Below are 23,493 nucleotides of genomic sequence, written 5' to 3' on the forward strand. Positions count from 1 at the left end.
AAGCGCCATCGTCAGTAAGGTCCTTTTTCATAGATAATGACCCATATACACATTTTAATTTCTCTTTCAACCGGCTCTGTTTTACACTTGTTTTCCTTGTAACTCTTAAATTCCATTGCAAAATATCGTAATAACAAATTTGTCAGCTGAAGTAAATAGCGTTGATGGCAAATTCAAATTCAATTTTCATACACAAAAAAATGCTAAATTGTTTTACTTTATTTTTAATTGTTTTTGCTGGCCAGATATATCACTAAACAGAAACGAGTATAAGAAGAGGGGGAAGGCCCTTGCCCAGCAGTGGGACACAGTGGGCTCTGAATAATATTTGCTCTGAATGCTTGTTTTATGTATTAAATAATCATAGTTGTAAATAGTCATTATGTTGTAACTTCTTGCTGTGTAACTTTTTTTCTTATTTAACTATTTGTTTACTGTATGTTATTTCTATGTCTTTTTTCTTCTTGTCTGTTACCTCCCGTGATTCTTCTCACTTGATGGTCTCATCGGAAGATCAGCGCTGGAAGCCACCAGCAACATGCTGAGATGGGGCCATTTCGTGGCACTTTAATCTTATTTTGTGTTTTCTTTTATATAATGTATTGTACCGATTGTTTGCGCTTACGAATAAATCAATTCTATTCTATTCTATTCTATTTTTTTATTAAGTAGTCTTATTCAATGCCCCTGCTGCTTGATGTAGGCCTGTCCGGTTGCGTCAGGGGGAGGAGAAGGGACGCTACTGTGCGTAAAACACCATACTCAAGGGTATCATACTACATTAATTAAATGCTGGGTATAATTTGTTTGTCTTCCCCATACATTACATATTTTTAAATCAAAAATGTCAACTTGAACACTCGCTGCACGTGACACAAGTAAAAATGAGATAGGACGATGCCCGCCGCAGGTAGGTTTGAAAGAGCACACTAGATGTTGCGAATATTCGCATCCGCATCCGCGGAACATCCGCATTATTTTCAACATTCGCATCCGCATCCGCGTAAAATCGATGCGGAGCTAATGCGGATGCGGATGTCGAACAAGTCGGTACAGGAACGTCTTAGCGGCGGCGTAAGTTCGTCATTACCTATAACGAAATCGTCTAGATCCAGAAAAGTAGGCCATGTTACTGTTTATTAAATATAATGCACCTATATTCTTGCTCAAATACCTTTCGTTTTTTTGAAGTGAAAACTTCTTTAGCGGCGCTGAGCACTTTTTGAGGTGGGGAAAAAATGATAAACTCGATTCAGCGTAACGTAACGCTGACGTCATGTGTCACAGACAATGTTAATCACCAAAGAACTTTAGTCATAACGTATCATAATCAGGTCAATTATTTAAAACTGGACTTTTATATTAAGCAATAAAGCTCAATGTTCTAATCTTGTACGGGCTGAAATACGAGGATCACACAGCTACATTTTAACTTTATATCACTCAATATATATAATTCAATAAAGCTACATCTTGATGAAATCGCTAATAAAAGTGAACTCTAGTACTGGTGAATAAAACTCAAAATATCATGACCAAATATATTTAGATGCGAGGTCTGCAAACTTTACAATTTCTATTCGAATTTTAAACAACCAATATAATTCAATAAAGCTACATCTTGATGAAATCGCTAATAAAAGTGAACTCTAGTACTGGTGAATAAAACTCAAAATATCATGACCAAATATATTTAGATGCGAGGTCTGCAAACTTTACAATTTCTATTCGAATTTTAAACAACCAATATAATTCAATAAAGCTACATCTTGATGAAATCGCTAATAAAAGTGAACTCTAGTACTGGTGAATAAAACTCAAAATATCATGACCAAATATATTTAGATGCGAGGTCTGCAAGGTAACTTTACAATTTCTATTCGAGTTTTAAACAATTAACGCTACAAATTTGAATTTCGAATTTTAAACAAGATCACTGACCAGCAATTTCGGAACTAAAGTTTTTCAATAGAAAGGAGGATGGGTCAATTATACATAGTGCTGCAGACATTTTGGACTAGTCATTGAGTTTTCCCTTCTGTCGGCACTCCCGGAGTGCAACCCGTTGTTTTTTTTAATAAAAATTACTAAAAATGTAATATTTGACGTTTTTTAAGTACCTAATCTTGACATCCGCATCCACATCCGCATCCGCGGATGTGAGCCTTTAAATATTCGCATCCGCATCCGCGTCCGCGGATGTCAAAAAACTGCATCCGCAACATCCCTGATACGTATGTGGTTGACCCAAATATTGCGTCCGTCCGCATTGGACAGTCTGCCATCTTGTGGCCTGAATCGGAAACATAAACATGTACATTGACAAAGCAAGTGCTGCCATCTATCGTTCTCGTACGTTTCCTTGTCCATAGTAGGTTCTGCCCCGGCTCGTACCAATGAGTTTTTCGGAACTTATGTACGAAATATCATTTGATATTTCCAGTCGCTTTACGGTGAAGGAAAACATCGTGAAGAAACCGGACTAATCCTAATAAGGTTAGTGTATCCTCTGGGTTGGAAGGTCAGACGGCAGTCGCTTTCGTAAAAATTAGGTAGTGCCTCTGCCAATATTCGGGGTTAGTTGCCAAGCGGACCCCAGGCTCTCATGAGCCGTGGCAAAGGCCGGGATAGCGCGAGGAAGATGAAGATGAGTAGGTTCTGCCATCGGAAGCATAAACTTCACATTTACGCCTCGCGCCAAAATTCTACCGGCTCCTATACTGCCTCCTATAGATCATGCACGGGGCCTATAGTAAGTAAATATTTGCTTAAGAAACTTTGCAACTCAATTTCCAATAAAAGTTGGTTTTACGACTGAATTTCAATAAAATATCGATATAGTGGTGAAACTCTGTACACATTCAACGTACATTTATACATATTTTAGGCTACAAACTTCAAAATGATATTTTCTATATTTATTGTAACGTTATGGATGACAGGCAAGTTATTTGTACTCTTATTTTCAATTTCGTAGTATCCCTGAATAAAATTGAGAGATTTTCCCTTACGAAAGTATACGAAAAAAAAATGTGTTCTGGTGGACACACTTTTTTTCTTTATTTATTTTTGAAAAGAAAAGTATTTATTTCGGACTAAACTTAACTCAAAATTTCCGATAAACCTACTGAATTGAAAAAGCAAAAGGTATAAAGATGCTTTTCTGAACACGCATCACTACACCTTACAAAAACAAAGTTTGTTTGTGTGTATGTATGTCCGCTTTAAACTCGAAAACTACTGAACGGATTTTCATGCGGTTTTCACCTATCAATAGAGTGATTCTCGAGGAAGGTTCATCTATCATCATCGAATAGCAGTGTATGATAAGTCAATTTAAAACCATAATTTACAAGATATTTAGTAAAACAGCCATAATAATTTATTTTTATTATGTTTCAATAAAAGTATTTTTATCCCTATAAAAACTATCTTATCCTTATAAGGCCAAACATACAAAAAATTCCTACATATTTTTAATTGTATTTAACCTTGTTGTATATAAAATATCCTTGGGGTAAATTTCGTTAGTTTGAGAAAGCAATAAAACAAACGAAATGCTGCTTTATTTGGTAAACCAAAAGCTTCTAATTAGATTGAAACCAAGTGTGTGCACATTGGACCTTACGAGGTAATGAATGTCAATATTTACATTAAATTTCGCCAACACTAAAATAAAATAAAAATTCCAGAAGCCATTCCTTGGGAGTACCACCGCTGGCCTCCTGTCCACACAAATACATTACAAACACAACAAGGCAAAATACCACTCAACGGAATCAACTACAAAAAAAAACCAGTATATCAAATGTATATACAGAGAAAACATATCCCAAAGATGGTCAAAGTATATTATGCTCCAGAGAAAAGATTTGATGAGCTCCAAGTTTTTACTGATACGCCATCAAGAAGACTATTTGTTCATCATGATATTTTACCTTTAAGTCATTTAGTTAGTGATTTTGACAATGATAATGTAAACTCTGTAATTGAAAAAGATAATGTCCTAAATGATATTAATGGAGTTAATGATGATGGAAGCGAGAAACGGGCTATTGTTGAAGAAATGGAAGAGAAAAACGACAATTTTGATTTTTGGTGGCCGGTTTGAGCTTTTTTTAGAAATAAAAACTGTGATGTTGTCATGTTTTTATTTTACATTCTATTAGAGTCCGTCTCAGTTAACTTTGCGAATACTTGAATAAAACAAAGTGAGGAAGTGTTATTATATACGTCATATTTTCGTATAGATGTATACCTACTTAGCTACATAGAAAACATCCATAACTCAGGTACTAATATATTTGATAAACACACAAATAAATTCCCTTAGGTACCGAGATTCGAACCCGGGACCCTTCGTAGGCGCGGTCACTACCGACTAGGCTAGGAGACAGTTTATCGCCGAAAAGGTAAGAAACAGGCAATTCGTCTGCTCGTTTGCCTACTACCAAAGAGAATTTGAAATAGAGAGTTACTGTTATGGTAAATTATTATGCAGCTACAGTACATTTACTGCCATCTTTCGACAGACGATTAAAACTGTTAGAACGCCATTTGACTTTGATCATTATTATTTCACTGATATGTGTTAACTAGTGTCCGACCGAAGGTTCGGTTTCGGTTTCGGCCAGTTTCGGCCAAAAAATCATGTTTCGGCTGTAGTTTCGGTTTCGGCCAGAAAACGGCCGAACCTTTCGGCCGGGCCGAAACTTACGAAATGGTACTTCGGACAAAGACCAAAAGTTGGGGAATAAGTAGGAGAACAATATTAATACCTACATATATATACTGATTCATTGATAGGTACAGAAATTAATTGGTTTATTATAAAACACAATTCCACTAATGAGGGCGCCACTGGACAGTCGACGCAGTCTTAAGAGGCTGTCAATACCTATAGCGCGCACACTGTCTAAATTGTATTGGAGTGAATGAGATAGCACTGTCGCACGTAGCCGTTGGCCGAGTACCAGCTCGGCCCGAGTCGAACGATGTCTTTTTCGCTCTTATTCATGCACTCACTTATTCAGTCATTTTCCTATCTATAGTTTGTCAAAAGACTTTCAATCATAGACAGAGAGAATCATACTATCTTTGTCTTAGACTAGCACCCAAAAGAAAAGGATGAGTATAGATTTCCTGGTTCTTACTGACTGACAAATTGGTTTGACCAACTATACCTCTAATGGCAAATTTTAAGCGAGGCTAAAGGATACGCTCAACTAGTGCCGCAATGTTGATTTTCTCAATAGAATAGTTAATATTTTGCGAGGCTGAACAGCTGAATATTGATTAAAACGAAGAAAAAAACCTTTAAATGTGTCCCCAGTACAGTTTTTCATACGAATGCTCGACCGTAGCCTCACTTTTTACCTCAATTTACCATTGGTTTGTGTTCCACATGTCCTCTACTTCAGCTTCGCATTTGGCCTCGCTGCGCCATGCTCGGCCTGCGGTCTCGCTTTTTAATACAATGGACATTGGTTGGAGTCTGTGCTCAACTACTTATCCTGAAGCCTGAAGCACGGCTTTGACTTCGCATGAAAGTTCGCCTCACTGGGGCACTTCGGACTTTTAGGCCCAGGTGAAGATCGGTACCCGGCCTTGCGAAATTGTTAACAAAAAATTTCGCGCTCGCTGCGCTCGCGTTTTTGGTTTCGTTTTTTGGTTGACCCTGTATCTACATGTTAGCTTGACTGGTGAATGAATAGAGTTAGACCAAGAAAATTCTGCAATGATTTTGATAGCATACGCAGTGCTACTAGTGCGAATGTTATTTATACGTTATAATTTCATAGAAGTTTTGACGTTTAAAATAACACTTGCACTTGCACTACGTGTGTTATCAAAATCGTTGCAGAATTATCTTAGTCTAACTCTAGTAATTTTCTTAAAAAACCGCTTAAGTAACATCAATTTCAAGGACATTGGGTGTTGACAGCCCCATAATATGTGTGTAAAAGCGGTTTTATGTCATTTTTTCAACGATTTTAACAAGTCTACTAAAGTTTCGGTTTCGGTTTCGGTTTCGGCCGAAACTAGAGCCAAAGCCGAACATTCGGTTTCGGTTTCGGTTTCGGCAAAAAAACATGTTTCGGTCGGACACTAGTGTTAACTTGATAAATATTAATACTGGAGAGTAGGCTGAAGGTTATGGCGCCATCGCTCGAAAAGATTGCACCATACCTTAATACCTTTGGCCTACAGTTGAGTAGATGGCGTTAATTAACAAATTAATTAATTTTCTCCTTGCTGCTTGCCTGCTAGCTTAATCACTTTAATCACTTTACCCAGTAATCTCAGTATGCAAGCCAACAACGGTCCGTAACGTTAAGTTTGTTAAAAATGATAAACTACCGTCTAATTTAAGTTTATTCTTTGTTGTAGTTTCCCTCTTATTGTATGACTGTATTTTGTAATCTGTGCGTGTTGTCACTCGTTTAGTTTTAGTTTTAGTTTAGGTGTAGATTATTAGTTTTAAGTCAGGTACTCACTGAAAATCAGCGTCATGGCTTGCCGTGGCATTATGCTGAACGGGGATCCTGTTTAGCATCTAATTAGTTTGTGTAACCTGTTTTGTGTGTTATTACCCAGATGTTAAATAAATGTATTTCTTCTTCTTCTTAATATTAATATTGTGATTTTTTTGCCGTTTTTTTGCGTAGTGGTACAGAACCATCTTCGTGCGCGAGTCTGACTCGCACTTGTCCGGTTTTATTTTACGGTCAGCACACACAAGCATTCAGCTCACCTCCACTGCATAGCTCCATCAGCTCCATGGGTATGGAGGGTAGAGGTAAGGACAAAACTCTAATTATAGAATAAGAATAATTTATTGAGAAAACCTTACGGGAGAATGTTTGCAAAACTGTCAAGGTGTCAGCTATAAATAACTAACTAACTACTTTGGCTCAGCGATCCAAAGAGAATCTTGCCCTCCGAAACGAGAGCATGCCACCTGTCCCGATCCTGCGCAACCTCCTGCCGGTTACTGACGCTAATAGAGGGGTCCTGTCATAGTAAATTTTGTAGTCACAGTAAATTTACTGCCATCTATCGACACACGACTAAACCTCAAAATGAAAACGTATAAAACTATCGAAAAAATTTTAGTGTCCGACCGAAGGTTCGGTTTCGGTTTCGGTTTCGGACAGTTTCGGCCAAAAAATCATGTTTCGGCTGTAGTTTCGGTTTCGGCCAAAATACGGCCGAACCTTTCGGCCGGGCCGAAACTTACGAAATGGTACTTCGGACAAAGACCAAAAGTTGGGGAATAAGTAGGACAACAATATTAATACATACATACATATACTGATTCATGTATAGGTACAGAAATTAAATGGTTTATTATAAAACACAATTCGACTAATGAGAGCGCCACTGGACGGTCGACGCAGTCTTAAGAGGCTGTCAATACCTATAACGCGCACACTGTCTAATTGTATCGGAGTGAATGAGATAGCACTGCCCCACGTAGCCGTTGGCCGAGTATCAGCTCGGCCCGAGTCGAACGATGTCTTTTTCGCTCTTATTCACTCATTTTTCTATCTACCTCTAATGGCAAATTTTTAGCGAGGCTAAAGGCTACGCTCAACTAGTGCCGCAAAGTTGATTTTCTCAATAGTTAATATTTTGCGAAGCTGAACAGCTGACTATTGATTAAAACGAAGAAAAAACCCTTAAAAGTGTCCCCCGTACAGTTTTTCATACAAATGCTCGACCTTAGCCTCACTTTTTACCTCAATTTACCATTGGTTTGTGTTCCACATGTCCTCTACTTCAGCTTAGCCTTTGGCCTCGCTGCGCCATGCTCGGCCTGCGGTCTCGCTTTTTAATACAATGGACATTGGTTGGAGTCTGTGCTTAACTACTTATCCTGAAGCCTGAAGCACGGCTTTGACTTCACATGAAAGTTCGCTTCACTGGGGCACTTCGGACTTTTAGGCCCAGGTGAAGATCGGTACCCGGCCTTGCGATATTGTTAACAAAAAATTTCGCGCTCACTGCGCTCGCGTTTTTGGTTGGTTTTTTGCTTGACCCTGTATCTACATGTTAGCTTGACTGGTGAATGAATAGAGTTAGCCCAAGAAAATTCTGCAATGATTTTGATAGCATATACGCAGTGCTACTAGTGCAAATATTATTTATACGTCATAGTTTCATAGAAGTTTTGACGTTTAAAGTAACACTTGCACTGCATGTGTTATCAAAATCGTTGCAGAATTATCTTGCTCTAACTCTAGTAATTTTCTTAAAAAACTGCTTAAGTAACATCAATTTCAAGGACATTGGGTGTTGACAGCCCCATAATATGTGTGTAAAAGCGGTTTTATGACATTTTTTCAACGATTTTAACAAGTCTACAAAAGTTTCGGTTTCGGTTTCGGTTTCGGCCGAAACTAGAGCCAAAGCCGAACATTCGGTTTCGGTTTCGGTTTCGGCAAAAAAACATGTTTCGGTCGGACACTAAAAAATTTATATATATGGATAAATGATTTTATTATTTTTATATCATTTTGACCCATGTTCATTCACTGATACCTATGTGTTAAAATTGTTAAATATAAAACGGTGTCGTCAACGCCATCTAGCCGACCATAGGCCAAAGGTGTGTGCGCCATCTATCCGAGAATGACTGTTTCTTGATTTCCGAGGCACGTTTTTTTCTTAGACTTTATTCATCTTATACGAAGTTACATATGTCTTTGCTGACGCGAAGCTGAAGCAGATCCGCCGTCACACTGTCTTTGTGTTGTGTGTTTGTGTTGTGTGTTATTCAGCTATAAATAACAGTTCCAAATCTCTCCAGAGTAGCGCTAGAGGAGCTCAAGAACGTAGAATTAGACCAAGAAAAGTCTGCAGCGATTTTGATAGCCTACGCAGTGCTAGTGTTATTTTAAACGTCAAACTTCTGTGAAATTATGACGTATGACGAGACTTTTCTTGGTGTAACTAGGCGTTATCGACGGAGTGAAGTGCGCTGTCAATAATTTGTAATTTTTAACCGACATCAATTTCATAGAAGGAGGAGGTTCTGTATTCGGTTGTGGCTATTTTTTTTCTATGTAGGTCTAGGTATTGTTACTACTTGGCTTGGCACCGACTTCAAACATATCAGTTGGTAACGCATAGACTTCAAAAAGGATAATATTTTATTACATCCTTTTTGAAGTCGGTTTGCTTTTTTTTGTAAAAAGTTTTTATATCAAATATTCTAGATATTGTGGCGCCACCGATTTAAGTTTTTTTGTAGGACACTTTTTGATACATGGAGATTGTTTTCCTTACCTCTCCCATAAGAGGCTAACAACATGCGCGTTATCAATTCTTTTTAGGGTTCCGTACCCAAAGGGTAAAACGGGACCCTATTACTAAGACTTCGCTGTCCGTCCGTCCGTCCGTCCGTCCGTCCATCCGTCCGTCTGTCACCAGGCTGTATCTCACGAACCGTGATAGCTAGACAGTTGAAATTTTCACAGATGATGTATTTCTGTTGCCGCTATAACAACAAATACTAAAAACAGAATAAAATAAAGATTTAAATGGGGCTCCCATACAACAAACGTGATTTTTGACCAAAGTTAAGCAACGTCGGGAGTGGTCAGTACTTGGATGGGTGACCGTTTTTTTTTGTTTTTTTTTTATATGGTACGGAACCCTTCGTGCGCGAGTCCGACTCGCACTTGCCCGATTTTTTTAACCTATAGACAGTTTACTCTTTCGAAAAACCAGAGATTATTAGTACCGTTAATATGAACAATAAAGAATTTTTCGTGTTATTAATTAAATAAATATAAATAAATATGAGGGGACATCTTACACAGATCAACCTAGCCCCAAACTAAGCAAAGCTTGTAATATGGGTGCTAGGCGACGATATACATACTTATATAGATAAATACATACTTATATTGCATAGAAAACACCCATGACTGGAACAAATATTTGTGTTCATCACACAAATAAATGCCCTTACCGGGATTCGAACCGAGGACCATCGGGTCCATCGGCTTCACAGGCAGGGTCACTACCCACTAGCCCAGACCGGTATTCAAAAATGGTTATTAATTAATAATTTTATAAGCACCTAAGTCATTCATCAAATTATCCAACTATGAGAACTTAAAATAATTTTAGAGCTAAATAAAATAGGATGTGAGCCTAGACCAACACAAGTCTGCGACGACTTTGGTAGCACACGCAGTGCAAGTGTTATTTTAAACGTCAAACTTCTATGAAACTATGACGTATAAATGACACTCGCACTGCGTATGCTATCAAAATCGTTGCAGACTTGTCTTGGTCTACCTCTATCGGTTTCGCAATTTATCGACCGAAAGAAATTTTATATTATAATAAAAATAAACAAGTTTTGTGATTTTGATTCGACATAAATCCAATAGGCGTGTAAAGAGACGTGCAATAAAACAACCATCAGTAGAAGAGCTTTTATAATGTCGCTTCTTAAAACAATACTAATGTTGTTAATGACAGGTAAGTTAGTTTAGTAGTAGACCACATAAATAAGACAGTAAAAAACGTAACAAATATAAGAGCCTCGGTAGAGAGTACCATTTTGTACCATTTGGAGTTGAAACTCTAGGTCCACGGGGTCCCAGCGCGCATAAGTTGTTCGCAGAAATCGCGGAGCGTCTGGTTGACCTAACTGGTGACCGAAGAGATGGCGGCTACCTCGCACAACGTGTCAGCATTGCGATACAGCGAGGAAATGCCGCCAGCATCCTTGGTACAATGCCTCAAGGGCCTATTTTAGGTTTAAGCTAAATATTAATTTCTTTTAGTAATACCACTTTTAGTACAATAAGATGGTTTGTCAGATACTGATGTAGTGCATAGTTATTTTCCTTATTTATCCCGTATTTTCGCGGAAACGTACGAAGGTGTCTTGGTGTTTCAGTCAGTCTCAATACAAAAAGTACTGACGTTGACTGAAGTAGCATGACAAATACGAACGTTTCCGAGAAAATACGATGGAAAACAATTATGCACTACACCTACATCTGTACTTCCAAAACAACCGAACCCCTAGAGTACTTATAAATTTCATTCGGCGATAGCGTGACAGACGTACGCATTTCCGTTAAGTCTAATTTTTGTATGGGATTTTGAACAGCGCGCCAAGCGGGACGTTTAGGAAACTCAAAATCCCATACAAAATGAGACTTAACGCAAACGCGTATGTCACGTCACGGTATCGAATCAAATTTAAAATAGGGGTACCGACATAAAAAAAAAGTCTATTAAATAAATAACGACAAATGGAGCATTCCATGAAATTCTCTACCGTTTGTCCCGTACAAACGCGAATTTTCTGAAGATTTGCAGGTATAAGAGTTTCCTTTTCTATGACAAATGGTCAAAAGTATGCACAGAAAAATAACCGCTTGCTTTAAATGCCGAAAAAAAGTTGCAACATAGGAAATAAAATGCGTTTGTACGGGACAGCCCGTGCAATGCTCCAAATGTCAAAAATTCGGTCAGCAATATCGGTTTTGAAATTTGCAGCAATCCAGTCGGCAGCAATACTGCAGCCGTAATGCTGTTGAAGTTTGAATCTGAATGATACCTTAAAACAAGTCTAATACGATAGTTACAGTCAACTTATTTAAAAATACGTCCCGTAGTTCTTAATTAACTGACATAAGAGCTATGGGACATATTTTTGAGTATGATGAGTGCACCCATACCTTTACACTTGACTGTACATTTGTAGTTTAAGTTACTGACTTTGAACCATCTCAGCTCAAATTTTATTTCCAGTCAAACTGGGGAAAATGGATCATACAGAATGTGAAACAAATCACCAACATAAGATCAAAGAAAACCTTGATAAATTCAAAATGAAGAGAAAGGAGGCTTTCGTCGTCACTCCACCATTTGAAATGAATAATGCAATTCCTAAAAGTCTAAATGACGATGATATAATTACGCAAGATACTAATGTACACGGAAAATCTTTTGATGACGATGTTGTAACTTCAATAGAATCAAACGCAAATTACGAAAACATCGATCAAAAAGATTCAAATGAAAACAACGAATATGAAGCTCGTCTTCCCATAAATGATATGATGGACGTTATGAATAAACAAAGCCAATTAGTACAAAAACTAGCGGTACTATTGCAATCAAAAACTAACGATGAGCAAAATGACAAAAAAAGATCTACAACGGATAGAGGAAAGAAAAATGATAATACAAATAGTTGTAACAAAGTTTGTAAACAATCTTTAAGGCAAGAAGAAAACAATTGCGTAGAGGAAATGACATGTTTTACCACCCTTAGTCCATGAGTTCAAGTCTCACCCAAGACAGTAATATTTCCACTTTTAAATTTATTCTAAGCTTAATAGCATCGTTCGCAGACGTTTCTGCTTGTTAAAAATTAAATAAATTGCCACGAAATGTCCTCATCTCAGCATGTTGCTGGCGATTTCCAGCGCTGAGCTTCCGATGAGACCATCAAGCGAGAAGAATTACGGCAAAAAGAAAAGAGTGGTTGGAACAAATTTACCTAGAACGAATCTATCTGGTTCTAATGAGATTTATTATATTTTAAATGTCCCAGTGCTGGACACTGTCCAAATAGTTGCCAGTGCTACATACAATTTTTATTCTAAGCAATGTTTGTATATGGTAAACGGGCTGTTAACTATTGGGATTAGGGTGTTAAACACTAGGAACGTATTGACGTATTGAACGGACTGAGCGTTGATGGTCCTGCTCCTGTCTCTTCACAGACGTGCCGAAAAACTTATGGTTTTTCAAAATGCGAATTTTAATTATTTTGTGGTGAGGGTTCCGACTGAAATTAGCGACCAAGGAGGAGTTTTGGCCAAAGGGTGTCAAGTTCCGGCGGGTCCGCGGCCGGCTCCCTGACACTGCGGGGTTGCGTAATCCATCATAACGTGTTTTGCAGATTTCCATTTAGAGATATAGGTACTTATTATAATTATGTATGCTAGTTATAATGCTATGGACCACTAGTTGCTTGTTTTTCTCTCCTCATTTCATTACGTTTCATAAATGCACATCACTCTTCAAATTCATTTGTCCTTGCGTGTCAACTTATATTGTGTGTTATTGCAGCATCCAAATAAACGTTTTATTTATCTAACTTGTTTATTGTTTCGTTGACTTCTGTATTTCTTGAATTCGATTTAAGTTAGTTTAGCTATCAGTGCTATTTTAACCACTTGTCTATATATGATGATTTCATGAGGACCCTGATGAGTTTTTGCAGTCGTCTTGTTGCATTTAACTCAATAATATTTTTTTCTGCAGTTGTAGCACTACCGAGGTTTTAACCTACGATTTTTGACAACAACACACATAAGAAAGGTCGAGTTCAGTGAATCCAGAGTACTTAGAGTCGTCTCAAAGACAGAATATATAGTTAACAGATTTTTTGCCAATGTATCAAACTAACAAAATTCAGGGAGAAAATGCTAATTTCTGCTGAAGAACTCATTTTTATTTAGATTGAGTTTGATTTCATTCCATCATTATACTATTATATTAAATTAACTTTGGCTTAAAATTCAGAGTTTATGAAGTATTTTTTATATATCTGAATTGTAAATTTAATGCATTTCCCAAGCGTTAGTAAAATCTTGAAGTTAGATCTTTTGGTTTTCTGAAATGATGAAAAATTGAATGTTTTAATGGTCATTGATGATTATTAACAATTCCAATTGATTTTCTTCACCAATGGGGTTGGCAACTGTCAAGGGTTTATATAGATGGCGCCATCATAGCTTGCCCCTTTTTTGGCTGGCATCCAGGACATAAAATTCCATTAAAAAAACAATAATTTGACACATTTCTAGGGATTGACAGGGCAAGCTATGATGGCGCCATCTGCTAATTACTTCGACCGGCCAACCCTTTTGGCGAGGGGTCGCATAGGACCAGTGGCGCTGTCTCTGAGCCAACGGAGTAAGTAAACAGTACATGATGATCAATCGTACCGTAAGGTCCCGTTTCCTTGAAACGTTTATCTCGAATTACCTTTTTCATGTTTCAATTGATGCAAAGGTTGTCCATCGCAGTCCAACGCGGCAACGCAGCGAGCGTGATGGGCACCTTTGCGTCAGGGGCAGCCCGGGACGGGCTTCAGTAGGCTATTTTTTTATATTTATTTAGTTTATATTTATATTTAAGTTTAGTTTTTAATTCGTTTTATGTATTATTTTAATTATATATTTTAGGTTTGAAAGCTTCTTGAAAATATTTTATTTCTTCCTCTTGTTTCATCGTAGCTAATAAGAAAAGATCCTCAAGTGAAATGTCCGCATACAAAATTACTGTCCAACTATGTTCATTAACATCACTACATTATTGCAAATAAAATGTCTTGATTTAATAATTTAATCAATAACAAAATGTCTTTATCTTTGTGGAAACTCATCCATTTCCAAATCCACAGGTCAGCATTACGAAAACAAAAATAAATAAAGATTTGTTTTGTTTTATATGTCGTTCAATTCATGTAGTGCAAACGAAATAATAAACTTATTTTATTAAAAGATAAACTTATTTTATTGTTCCAATAAAGTATAAATAGGAAAATGAAAAAGTTTGCATATAGTTCTAAGTTACCGTGTGTTATTGTTGTAATGTTTTCTACTTGTATATCAATACTAATGTTTTTATTGACATGTAAGCTACTTTGACTATTATAGTAAATTAATTGATAGTTAATCATAATTCCACTTAAAGTACGCGCTTACGCATAGTAATGTAATTTCTTAAGTCTCACTCACCTCACTCACACTCACTCACTCACTCGACTGTGTTGTCACTCAACTGGACAACTCCATCCCGCATCGTGTGACCCCATCCCCAAGACAAAGTTTGGTTTTGCGAGCCACATAAGGGCATTTCATAATCCGGATAAGACTTATTGGTGGAGTGGAGTCGCCATTATCGGATACGGCAAGGAAGGAAGAGAGAGAATTTCTTAAGTTATTTACTTTTTTTCTAGTTATAAATAAAGTTTATATCATCTTTCCAGTCAACTACGGCGAATTGTATGGTGCCTACAGTGACAGATCGCTAAGAATAAATCATGATATAAAAGAAAAACTAAACCAATTCAGAATAAAGAGAAAAGAGGCGTTTATTGTCACTCCGCCATTTGAAATGAACACATTTAGTAAGATGTATGTTACTCCGGCTACAGTATCCAATGAAGCTTCAGATGAAGCCGAGACCAATATCGCCAGACCTGATAATGATGATAATATATACGATAAATCTGAAAGACATAAAAAAGATTACGATAGCAATGAAATTACAGAGAAAGGAGCAATGACAGAGAGAGAGCCTTTAGACGATAACGAAAATATGAATCTTAGAAATACGTATAGTTTACATACTAAACCCGTTAATAACATGGATATAATGATGCAAGTTATATCAAAACAAAATGACTTGGTTAAAAAAATAATAGCGCTATATAAAGCCGAAATCAAGCAGAAGCAGTTTCAGAAAATTTTAAATTCTGTACACAAGAAGAATAATAAACAATTGTTAAGACAGGCTAAAGATGGCACATCACCAGGCGATGATGGCACATCACCAGGCGATGATAGCACATCACCAGGCAATGGTGACACATCACCAAGCAATGGTGACACATCACCAGGCAATGGTGACACATCACCAAGCAATGGTGACACATCACCAAGCAATGGTGACACATCACCAGGCAATGGTGACACATCACCAGGCAATGGTGACACATCACCAGGCAATGGTGACACATCACCAAGCAATGGTGACACATCACCAGGCAATGGTGACACATCACCAAGCAATGGTGACACATCACCAGGCAATGGTGACACATCACCAAGCAATGGTGACACATCACCAGGCAATGGTGACACATCACCAAGCAATGGTGACACATCACCAGGCAATGGTGACACATCACCAAGCAATGGTGACACATCACCAGGCAATGGTGACACATCACCAAGCAATGATGACACAACACCAATCAGTACAGAAAAAACACCAAGCAGTACAGACACAACACCAAGCAGTACAGACACAACACCAAGCAGCGCAGACACAACACCCAGCGCAAGTAGTCAGACTGACGCGGGAAAGAGAGGGATGATGTCGATAGTAAGGATCGATGAAGCCGCAATTAAGAGGCAGCTTGTAAAGAACCCGTTCGTGAGACGAATACTAAACATGGCGCAGAAGAAGAGAGAAGAGTATATTAATAGGAGGAGGCAAGAGATGGCGCTGCAACGAAAAGGTTATACATAGAAGAGATACCAGGACGCTGGCCGCGTTCCCCCTCTGCACAGTGAGGCTGACTTTTTGTGCAAAAAAGAAGAAAAGATTATTGACAATATATTATTATCTATTTACGCTTACGCTCAGTGAAAAGAACACGAACCTAAGGGGCCTTAAGGTCGTACGATGAAAATGCACTTATATATATTGTACAGAATAAGAAACATTATCTATCGACCAAATTTTTTCGAAATCTGACAAAACAAATCGACAAGTATAAAAATCGGCCCGTTAAATGTAATCCACACGGGATGATAAAATCGGCCAACTTGATCAGAAAAGAAATTGTCGTCAATCTCCAATTTAATCACCAATTTTAGTTTTATGGTGATATTTGAGCGCTCTTAAAGAAACGCCCCCAAACGCGAATACTAGAGTCAAAAATTGGTATTCTTGCGTCCGCATCTCCATTTTATCGGTAATTTTGGAAATCAGCGACCCAGCTTCTTAAAGAGAATTCGAACCTACGGGGCCTTAAGAGGAAGACCAAAAGTAGCTTAACATACATATTCTATTACTTAACACAAATTTAACAGGCGGATCAAATCAGGCTGTGCGGACGCAAACCCAATGGGTTTGCGTTCGGACAATTTAATTAGATTGGCGAAAAATTGTCCCGTCTGGACTCCACATTATACATTCGTTCCAACCAACCTATCCAACCTAACACATGTGAAAGTATTTATTAAAAGTTTTTGGCAAAAATTTCATTTTTGGTACAAGCTTTTATCGCTGACTGTACTTTTCTTACGACAGACAACTAATACTCATCGAGACAATTCTAAAAACCCCTAACACAATTAGGTTGCGTTGTTTCATCACAGAGTTCCTATGGCCACCTCCTGTCTCCATCATCAGATCAGCTCGATGGTACCATAATATTGCATTGTCATCCGATTTATGCGTGCATGCAAAATTTCAGAATAGAATAGAATAGAATAGAATAGTTTTTTATTCGTAAACACACAGACAACAGACATACATTGAAAAAACATAGTGAAAAATAAAGTGTCACGAAATGGTCCCATCTCAGCATGTTGCTGGCGACTTCCAGCGCTGATCTTCCGATTAGACCATCAAGTGAGAAATAATCACGGAAGGTAACAGACAAAAAAATAAGTAAAGAAACATAAAATAAACCGAAAAATTGATTACACACATTTTACACAGCTAATACAAAAAAGAGATGAATTAAGTACACGGATTAACCGATCGAACTTGTACCATCCGGTCGGGTCACATCGTGGCGCGGCATTAGGCGCGCATAACTAGCGCCAGCGGTAGCTACACGAAATTAAATTCGATGACAGATTTGACAAACAATAAAGTGAGTGAATCTAATATAATATTATGTAAAATCTCAATCAGTTTTAACTTTTTAGTCATGAAAACAATGTTACAAAGTTGGCTAAAATACATAAACAAAAACAACACCAAAGTTAAACAAATAGAAACATAATGAAATGACACAGATAAAAAGGATGGCGTGTCGGGAATGGTGTCGACTCCTATGCGGAAGGAACAAGAACATTGTGGTAAGTAACAAAATTTACAATATAATACAACAATAGCAAGAGTCTTGACTACAAGCAGCTGGTTTCTAATCTGCAGGTTTCCTGGTTAAGCTGGTGATTGAGCATATACTGTTTGAGCTTTGTTTTAAAACTATATATACTTTGCAGGTTTCTCACTGGGGGCGGAATGTTGTTCCAACAGCGGGACGCAGAATATTTAAAGCTTCCTCGGAAAGCGGCTGAGGCATGACGCGGCGTCAACAGATGAATCCCACAATCACGGCGTTCGCGGAGCTTGATGCAAGATAGCTTGTTGAAGAGATATGAAGGAGTTTTATAGTTCAGTACGCCAAAGAGCAAACAAGCCAAGTGTAGTTTACGGCGGTGTTGCATTTTGAGGATGCTATGGCTATTCAGATATGGGGTCACGTGAGCTCTCAACGGAATATCGAAACAGAAGCGAGCACAGGCATTTTGAACACGCTGTATGAGTCGTTTAGTTTTTGCAAGAAGTCTTGGCCCAAACACAACATCCACGTAGTTCAGCTTTGATAGGACGAGTGATTAAATTAATTGAATGCGCAGGTTTTCACTTAAATATGGCCGAATTTTATATAGTACCTTAAGTTTATAAAAGCAACTCCTAATGGCCTCAGCGGTATGTTTCTCATATCGTAGTCCGCAGTCCATTATGAGACCTAAGTTACGCGCCTCATACACCCTCTCAACTGGTTTGTTCATTAGCAGAACATCCACTGAAATGCTGGCACCGGCCAGTTGCTGCTTGCTGCCAAACACAAGGTATTTTGTTTTGCTAGGGTTAAGTAGTAGGCAGTTTTGTGTAGCCCATCCAGCAATTCTGGTGAGATCTTCATTTAGTTTCCCTATGGTACTGTTGATATCGGCGGGCTTACATGATATATATACTTGTATGTCGTCTGCGTAGATGTGGTATTTGCAATGCGTGATGTGAGATGTAATATCTGCAGAATATAATATAAACAGGAGCGGGCCAATCACGGATCCTTGCGGAACTCCTCTAGTTAACTCGGCTTTCTCAGAAAAAAGTGAAGAACCATCACTGAGATGCACTTTTACAATTTGCGATCGGTTAGACAGATAGCTTGCAAACCACATTACAGTTTTATGGTCAAAACCATAGTAGCTCAACTTCGATAATAGCAGGTTAATATTCAAACAATCGAATGCCCTCGAAAAGTCGAGGAGTACTAAAAGTGTGCACATCCCCTTGTCTTGAGCATCCAAAATGTTATCAGTGACATCCAATAGAGCAGTCATTGTACTACGTCCTTTGCGGAAACCTGATTGGACATCTGGCAAAATATTGTTTTTTTCTAGGTAGGTGGTTAACTGTGAGCAGACAACTTTTTCCAATATTTTAGATAGGCAGGGTAGTATGCTTATGGGCCTAAGGTCTTTAGGCATGGTTGGGTTTGATACTTTAGGCAAGGGGTTTACTAATGCTAACTTCCAGATATCTGGAAAGGTGGATGTAACAATAGAGGTATTAATTAGGCTTGTAATGATGTCAATTGTGTATGGGAAAGTTAAGATAAGCATATTCAAATTTATCCCATCAAAACCCTCGGCGTTAGATTTTAGACATTTAATTATTTTGATAATCTGGCTAGAATTAATAGTGTCTAAGTGGAAAACAGAGTCACTGTGCTTATGGAACTCAAAATAAGTTAGCTGTGATATAGTGACACCTGTAGTTCCCGGCAGCTCTAGAAAATGTATATTTAAGATATCGGGGTTATTGAAAAAAGTAGGTAATTCTTTATCCTTTTTAGGCAAGACTGCTGATTTTAAGTTTTTCCATAAAGTTTTAGGTTCTTTTATTTTATTATTTATATTTTGTTTGAAATATGCAACTTTTTCAAAATATAAAGCTTTATTTCAGCTCAATCGGAAACCGGGAAGTGGATCAAATTTAACTTGCAAGATTTGATTACAGACCGACAGACAGACAACGGACAGGTGAAACTAAATAAAAGCTTGTAATAAAAATAGTTGACCTTTGGTAGTAAAGTTCACTCGTAATGACCATATCGAATCCGTATAGCCAATGACATAACCTGTTACGTTAAATTTGTGTTAAGTAATAGAATATGTATGTTAAGCTACTTTTGGTCTTCCTCTTAAGGCCCCGTAGGTTCGTGTTCTCTCACTCTCACTGAGCGTAAGCATGAGCGAGATGGATGTGCGTACTCGGCACCGCGGATAAGTTTTTGAATTTTAATTTGTTGCAAGTTTTAACAAAATAAAGAGTAATCGATGATGTCCCTCAAATATAAAATTGCGCATGTTTAGAAGAAATTTTCATATTTTAGCTTTTCTTCATAAATTGTTACAATTTTTTTAATCGCGAGGATTTAAAATGTCAACGAAAAAGGTGATAGATGATATTATTTAAGTTTAAATAGTTTAGCTTAAATAACTAGGTTTGTAGCCTTTATTCTTAGGCAGAGCCTTGAAGGCGAAACTTTTTTCGGCAACCGCAGCGAGCGGTGTAGCCGGTGTACCGCAATTAAGGTTATTACGAGTTTGAGTAATTCACCGACGCGCCCGTTAAGGGGCCTTTCGCACGACAATTATAGATAGATAGATAATTTCTTTATTCATACCCACGACATACATGGCATTGACAACATACATGGCATTGAAAAGTACAAGATAAGAACATACAAAACAACTTAATCACTAAAAACTATTACCTATTACTTTACGAAGCTGGGTCGCTGATTTCCAAAATTACCGATAAAATGGAGATGCGGACGCAAGAATACCAATTTTTGACTCTAGTATGTATTCGCATTTGGGGGCGTTTCTTTAATTAAAAGCGCTGAAATATCACCATAAAACTAAAATTGGTGATTAAATTGGAGATTGACGACAATTTCTTTTCTGATCAAATCGGCCGATTTTATCATCCCGTGTGGATTACATTTAACGGGCCGATTTTTATACCTGTCGATTTGTTTTGTTAGATTTCGAAAAAATTTGGTCGATAGATAAATTTCCCTCTGTACAATATAAGTGCATTTTCATCGTACGACCTTAAGGCCCCGTAGGTTCGTGTTCTTCTCTTCGTGTTCTGTTCCCCGTAGGTTAGTTTTTCCCATATTGCCTTAGATGGTGTATCCCTACCAGTCTGCTCTGACTTCCGGTACCTTGGGTCATTGATCCAAAGTGACGGAAACATCGACCGAGACGTGAAAAATAGAATAAATGTGGGATGGATGAAATGGCGACAGGTCTCTGGAACAACTTGCGATCCACGAATGCCCCTTAAACTTAAGGGGAAAATATACAGAACGATCGTGAGACCTGTTGTAATGTATGGATCAGAATGCTGGGCGTCGAAAGTAGCGGATGAAAGAAGAGTGCACGCAGCGGAAATGAGAATGCTGAGATGGATGTGTGGAGTGACGAGAAAGGATCGTATTAAGAATGAGTATATAAGAGGAAGTTTGAAAGTAGCTCCAGTAACGGAGAAAATGAGGAGTACTAGGTTAGCGTGGTATGGGCATGTAATGAGGAGGGATGAATGCCATATAGGCAAAAGAATGTTAGGGATGAATGTTGATGGACGGAGAGCGTATGGTAGACCCAAAAAACGATGGATGGATTGTGTGAAAGAGGATATGAGAAAGAAAGGAGTGAGTGCTGAGGAGACGAAAGACAGAGGAGAATGGAAGAGAAAAACATGTTGTGCCGACCCCACATAACGTGGGATAAGGGCAGGGGAAAGAAGAAGAGGTTCGTGTTCTTTTCACTGAGCGTAAGCGTAAATAGATAATAATATATTGTCAATAATCTCTTCTTCTTTTTGCACAAAAACTCAGCCTCACTGTGCAGAGGGGTGCTTTATCCATATGAAGCACCCCTCTGCACAGTGAGGCTGAGTTTTACCTACTAAAATGGTTATTCTCTTACATACGTATTTGAACGGTTAAAGATACATATATTAATTCACGCAACGCCGCATTTATAATAAAAGTTTTATTAAGAAATATTCAAAATGTCTAATTTTTGCGTTTTACTTGTTTTTATAAACTTGGGCATCTCAGAGTAGGGTGATAAAATATAGTCAATTAAGTGGATTTCTGCAAAATATCATTAGTTTTAGCAATATGTGAAAAAAGCTTTTGAATAAAATGATAATAAACCGATTTCTCGTTCCTTTTCTTATTTAAAAAAATATTCAAATAATTATTCGAATATCTCGTCAGAAAAAGTCGAATATTCGAATATCTCGTCAGAAAAAGTCGAATATTCGAATACCTGAAAGTTCGAATATCTGCAATCCCTAACCGCAATTAAGGTTATTACGAGTTTGAGTAATTCACCGACGCGCCCGTTAAGGGGCCTTTCGCACGACAATTATATAGATAGATAGATAATTTCTTTATTCATACCCACGACATACATGACATTGACAACATACATCGCATTGAAAAGTACAAGATAAGAACATGCAAAACAACTTAATCACTAAAAACTATTAACTATTACTTTATGAAGCCCTGTGTCGTGGCACTAGCAGGAGATCTAAGGTCCCGTTTTCTAAGGGGACCTTGCATTTTGGAGACAAAGCAAACCGCTTGGAACAGGTGTTCCTGGGGGTGACCTGAGCTGATTAAGCCCGGTTGCCAGGAGGTTCCCCCCAGTAGGTGGGCAGGGGAGGGGGGGTAAAAGTGCCTCCGGCGCGCCTCACTCTAAGCTTTATATCTGCATACATCTCGCAACTATATCAAGTTTGGTGTCATTTTCGTATAATTCGAGGATGAAGAATTCATTTCTGTGACTAAATTTTCACTCACCCATACAAAAAATTCGAAAAATTCAAAATTCAAAAAAAATCTTTAGATTTTTTTTTTCGAAAATCCTCTACACAATGGATACTATGAGGATTTGCTCTAGAAAAAAAATACCTGTGAATAGCCCAGTTCTCCTACTATACAGAATAGTAAACTTGTCAAACATTTTTTTTCATAACTCTGTTAAAAAAATGTTTTGTGTCGCGCGGCGTACTTGCACTGTAAGAGTGGTATGCAACGTTTAGGATTTTTAAGTATGTTTAGATGATTTCTGATAAGTTGTTATTCTTCTGGTGGTAGATTACATTAATATATTACTTCTGGACGTGATATATATACAAATATAAATGAAATATATAAATAAAGATGTTGGGAAAACTTTCGCTAATAGAGTTAAGTATTATAAATGTGATAAAATTAACATAGGAGATGTTTGACAAAAAATGCGGGTTAAAATAAGATCTTATATTGTTCGTAATTGCCATTACATACCCATGGGACTGTGCATTTTAGGTTTTTTTAACGCAGTTGCACCTCCCTGCGCATTTTGTTTTGCAGCGGCAACGAATAAGCTCTAAACAAGCAGCAGCCGCCGCAGGTAGGCTTGTCCATATGGGCTCCCAATAACCTTGTTGTTTGGACCAGCCCCAATCAGCAGGGCACGGTGGCTGTTGCTGAGGGGCTATAATCTGTCCCCAAACATAGACCAAATCGCGCCGTGCGCCATACACCGCCGTGTCGCCGAAATAATTTTCAACCAGGTTGACAAGGTGCAGAAAACCCTAGAGGCAAAGCAA

The 23,493-nt window shown here is 37.9% G+C and overlaps 2 protein-coding genes and 1 long non-coding RNA gene across 3 annotated transcripts in view; 2 read left to right on the forward strand and 1 right to left on the reverse strand.

Moving 5' to 3' along the window:
- The window catches only part of LOC134802486 (leishmanolysin-like peptidase), a 157,418-nt gene that overhangs the window by 61,886 nt on the left and 72,039 nt on the right, over window positions 1–23,493 (reverse strand). The gene's annotated exons all lie outside the window — the stretch shown is intronic.
- On the forward strand, window positions 2,816–4,143 carry LOC134802280 (uncharacterized). The gene is made up of 2 exons (XR_010145829.1): window positions 2,816–2,942; window positions 3,693–4,143. It is a non-coding gene; the product is annotated as an uncharacterized LOC134802280 (long non-coding RNA).
- Window positions 14,595–16,308, forward strand: LOC134802253 (putative mediator of RNA polymerase II transcription subunit 26). Its single transcript, XM_063774839.1, has 2 exons — window positions 14,595–14,685; window positions 15,041–16,308. Exons 1-2 carry the CDS (start codon window positions 14,595–14,597, stop codon window positions 16,306–16,308), a joined length of 1,359 nt encoding a protein of 452 aa, XP_063630909.1.

Source organism: Cydia splendana, chromosome 24 (genome assembly GCF_910591565.1).
Source record: "Cydia splendana chromosome 24, ilCydSple1.2, whole genome shotgun sequence".
Taxonomy (NCBI): Eukaryota; Metazoa; Arthropoda; class Insecta; order Lepidoptera; family Tortricidae; genus Cydia; species Cydia splendana.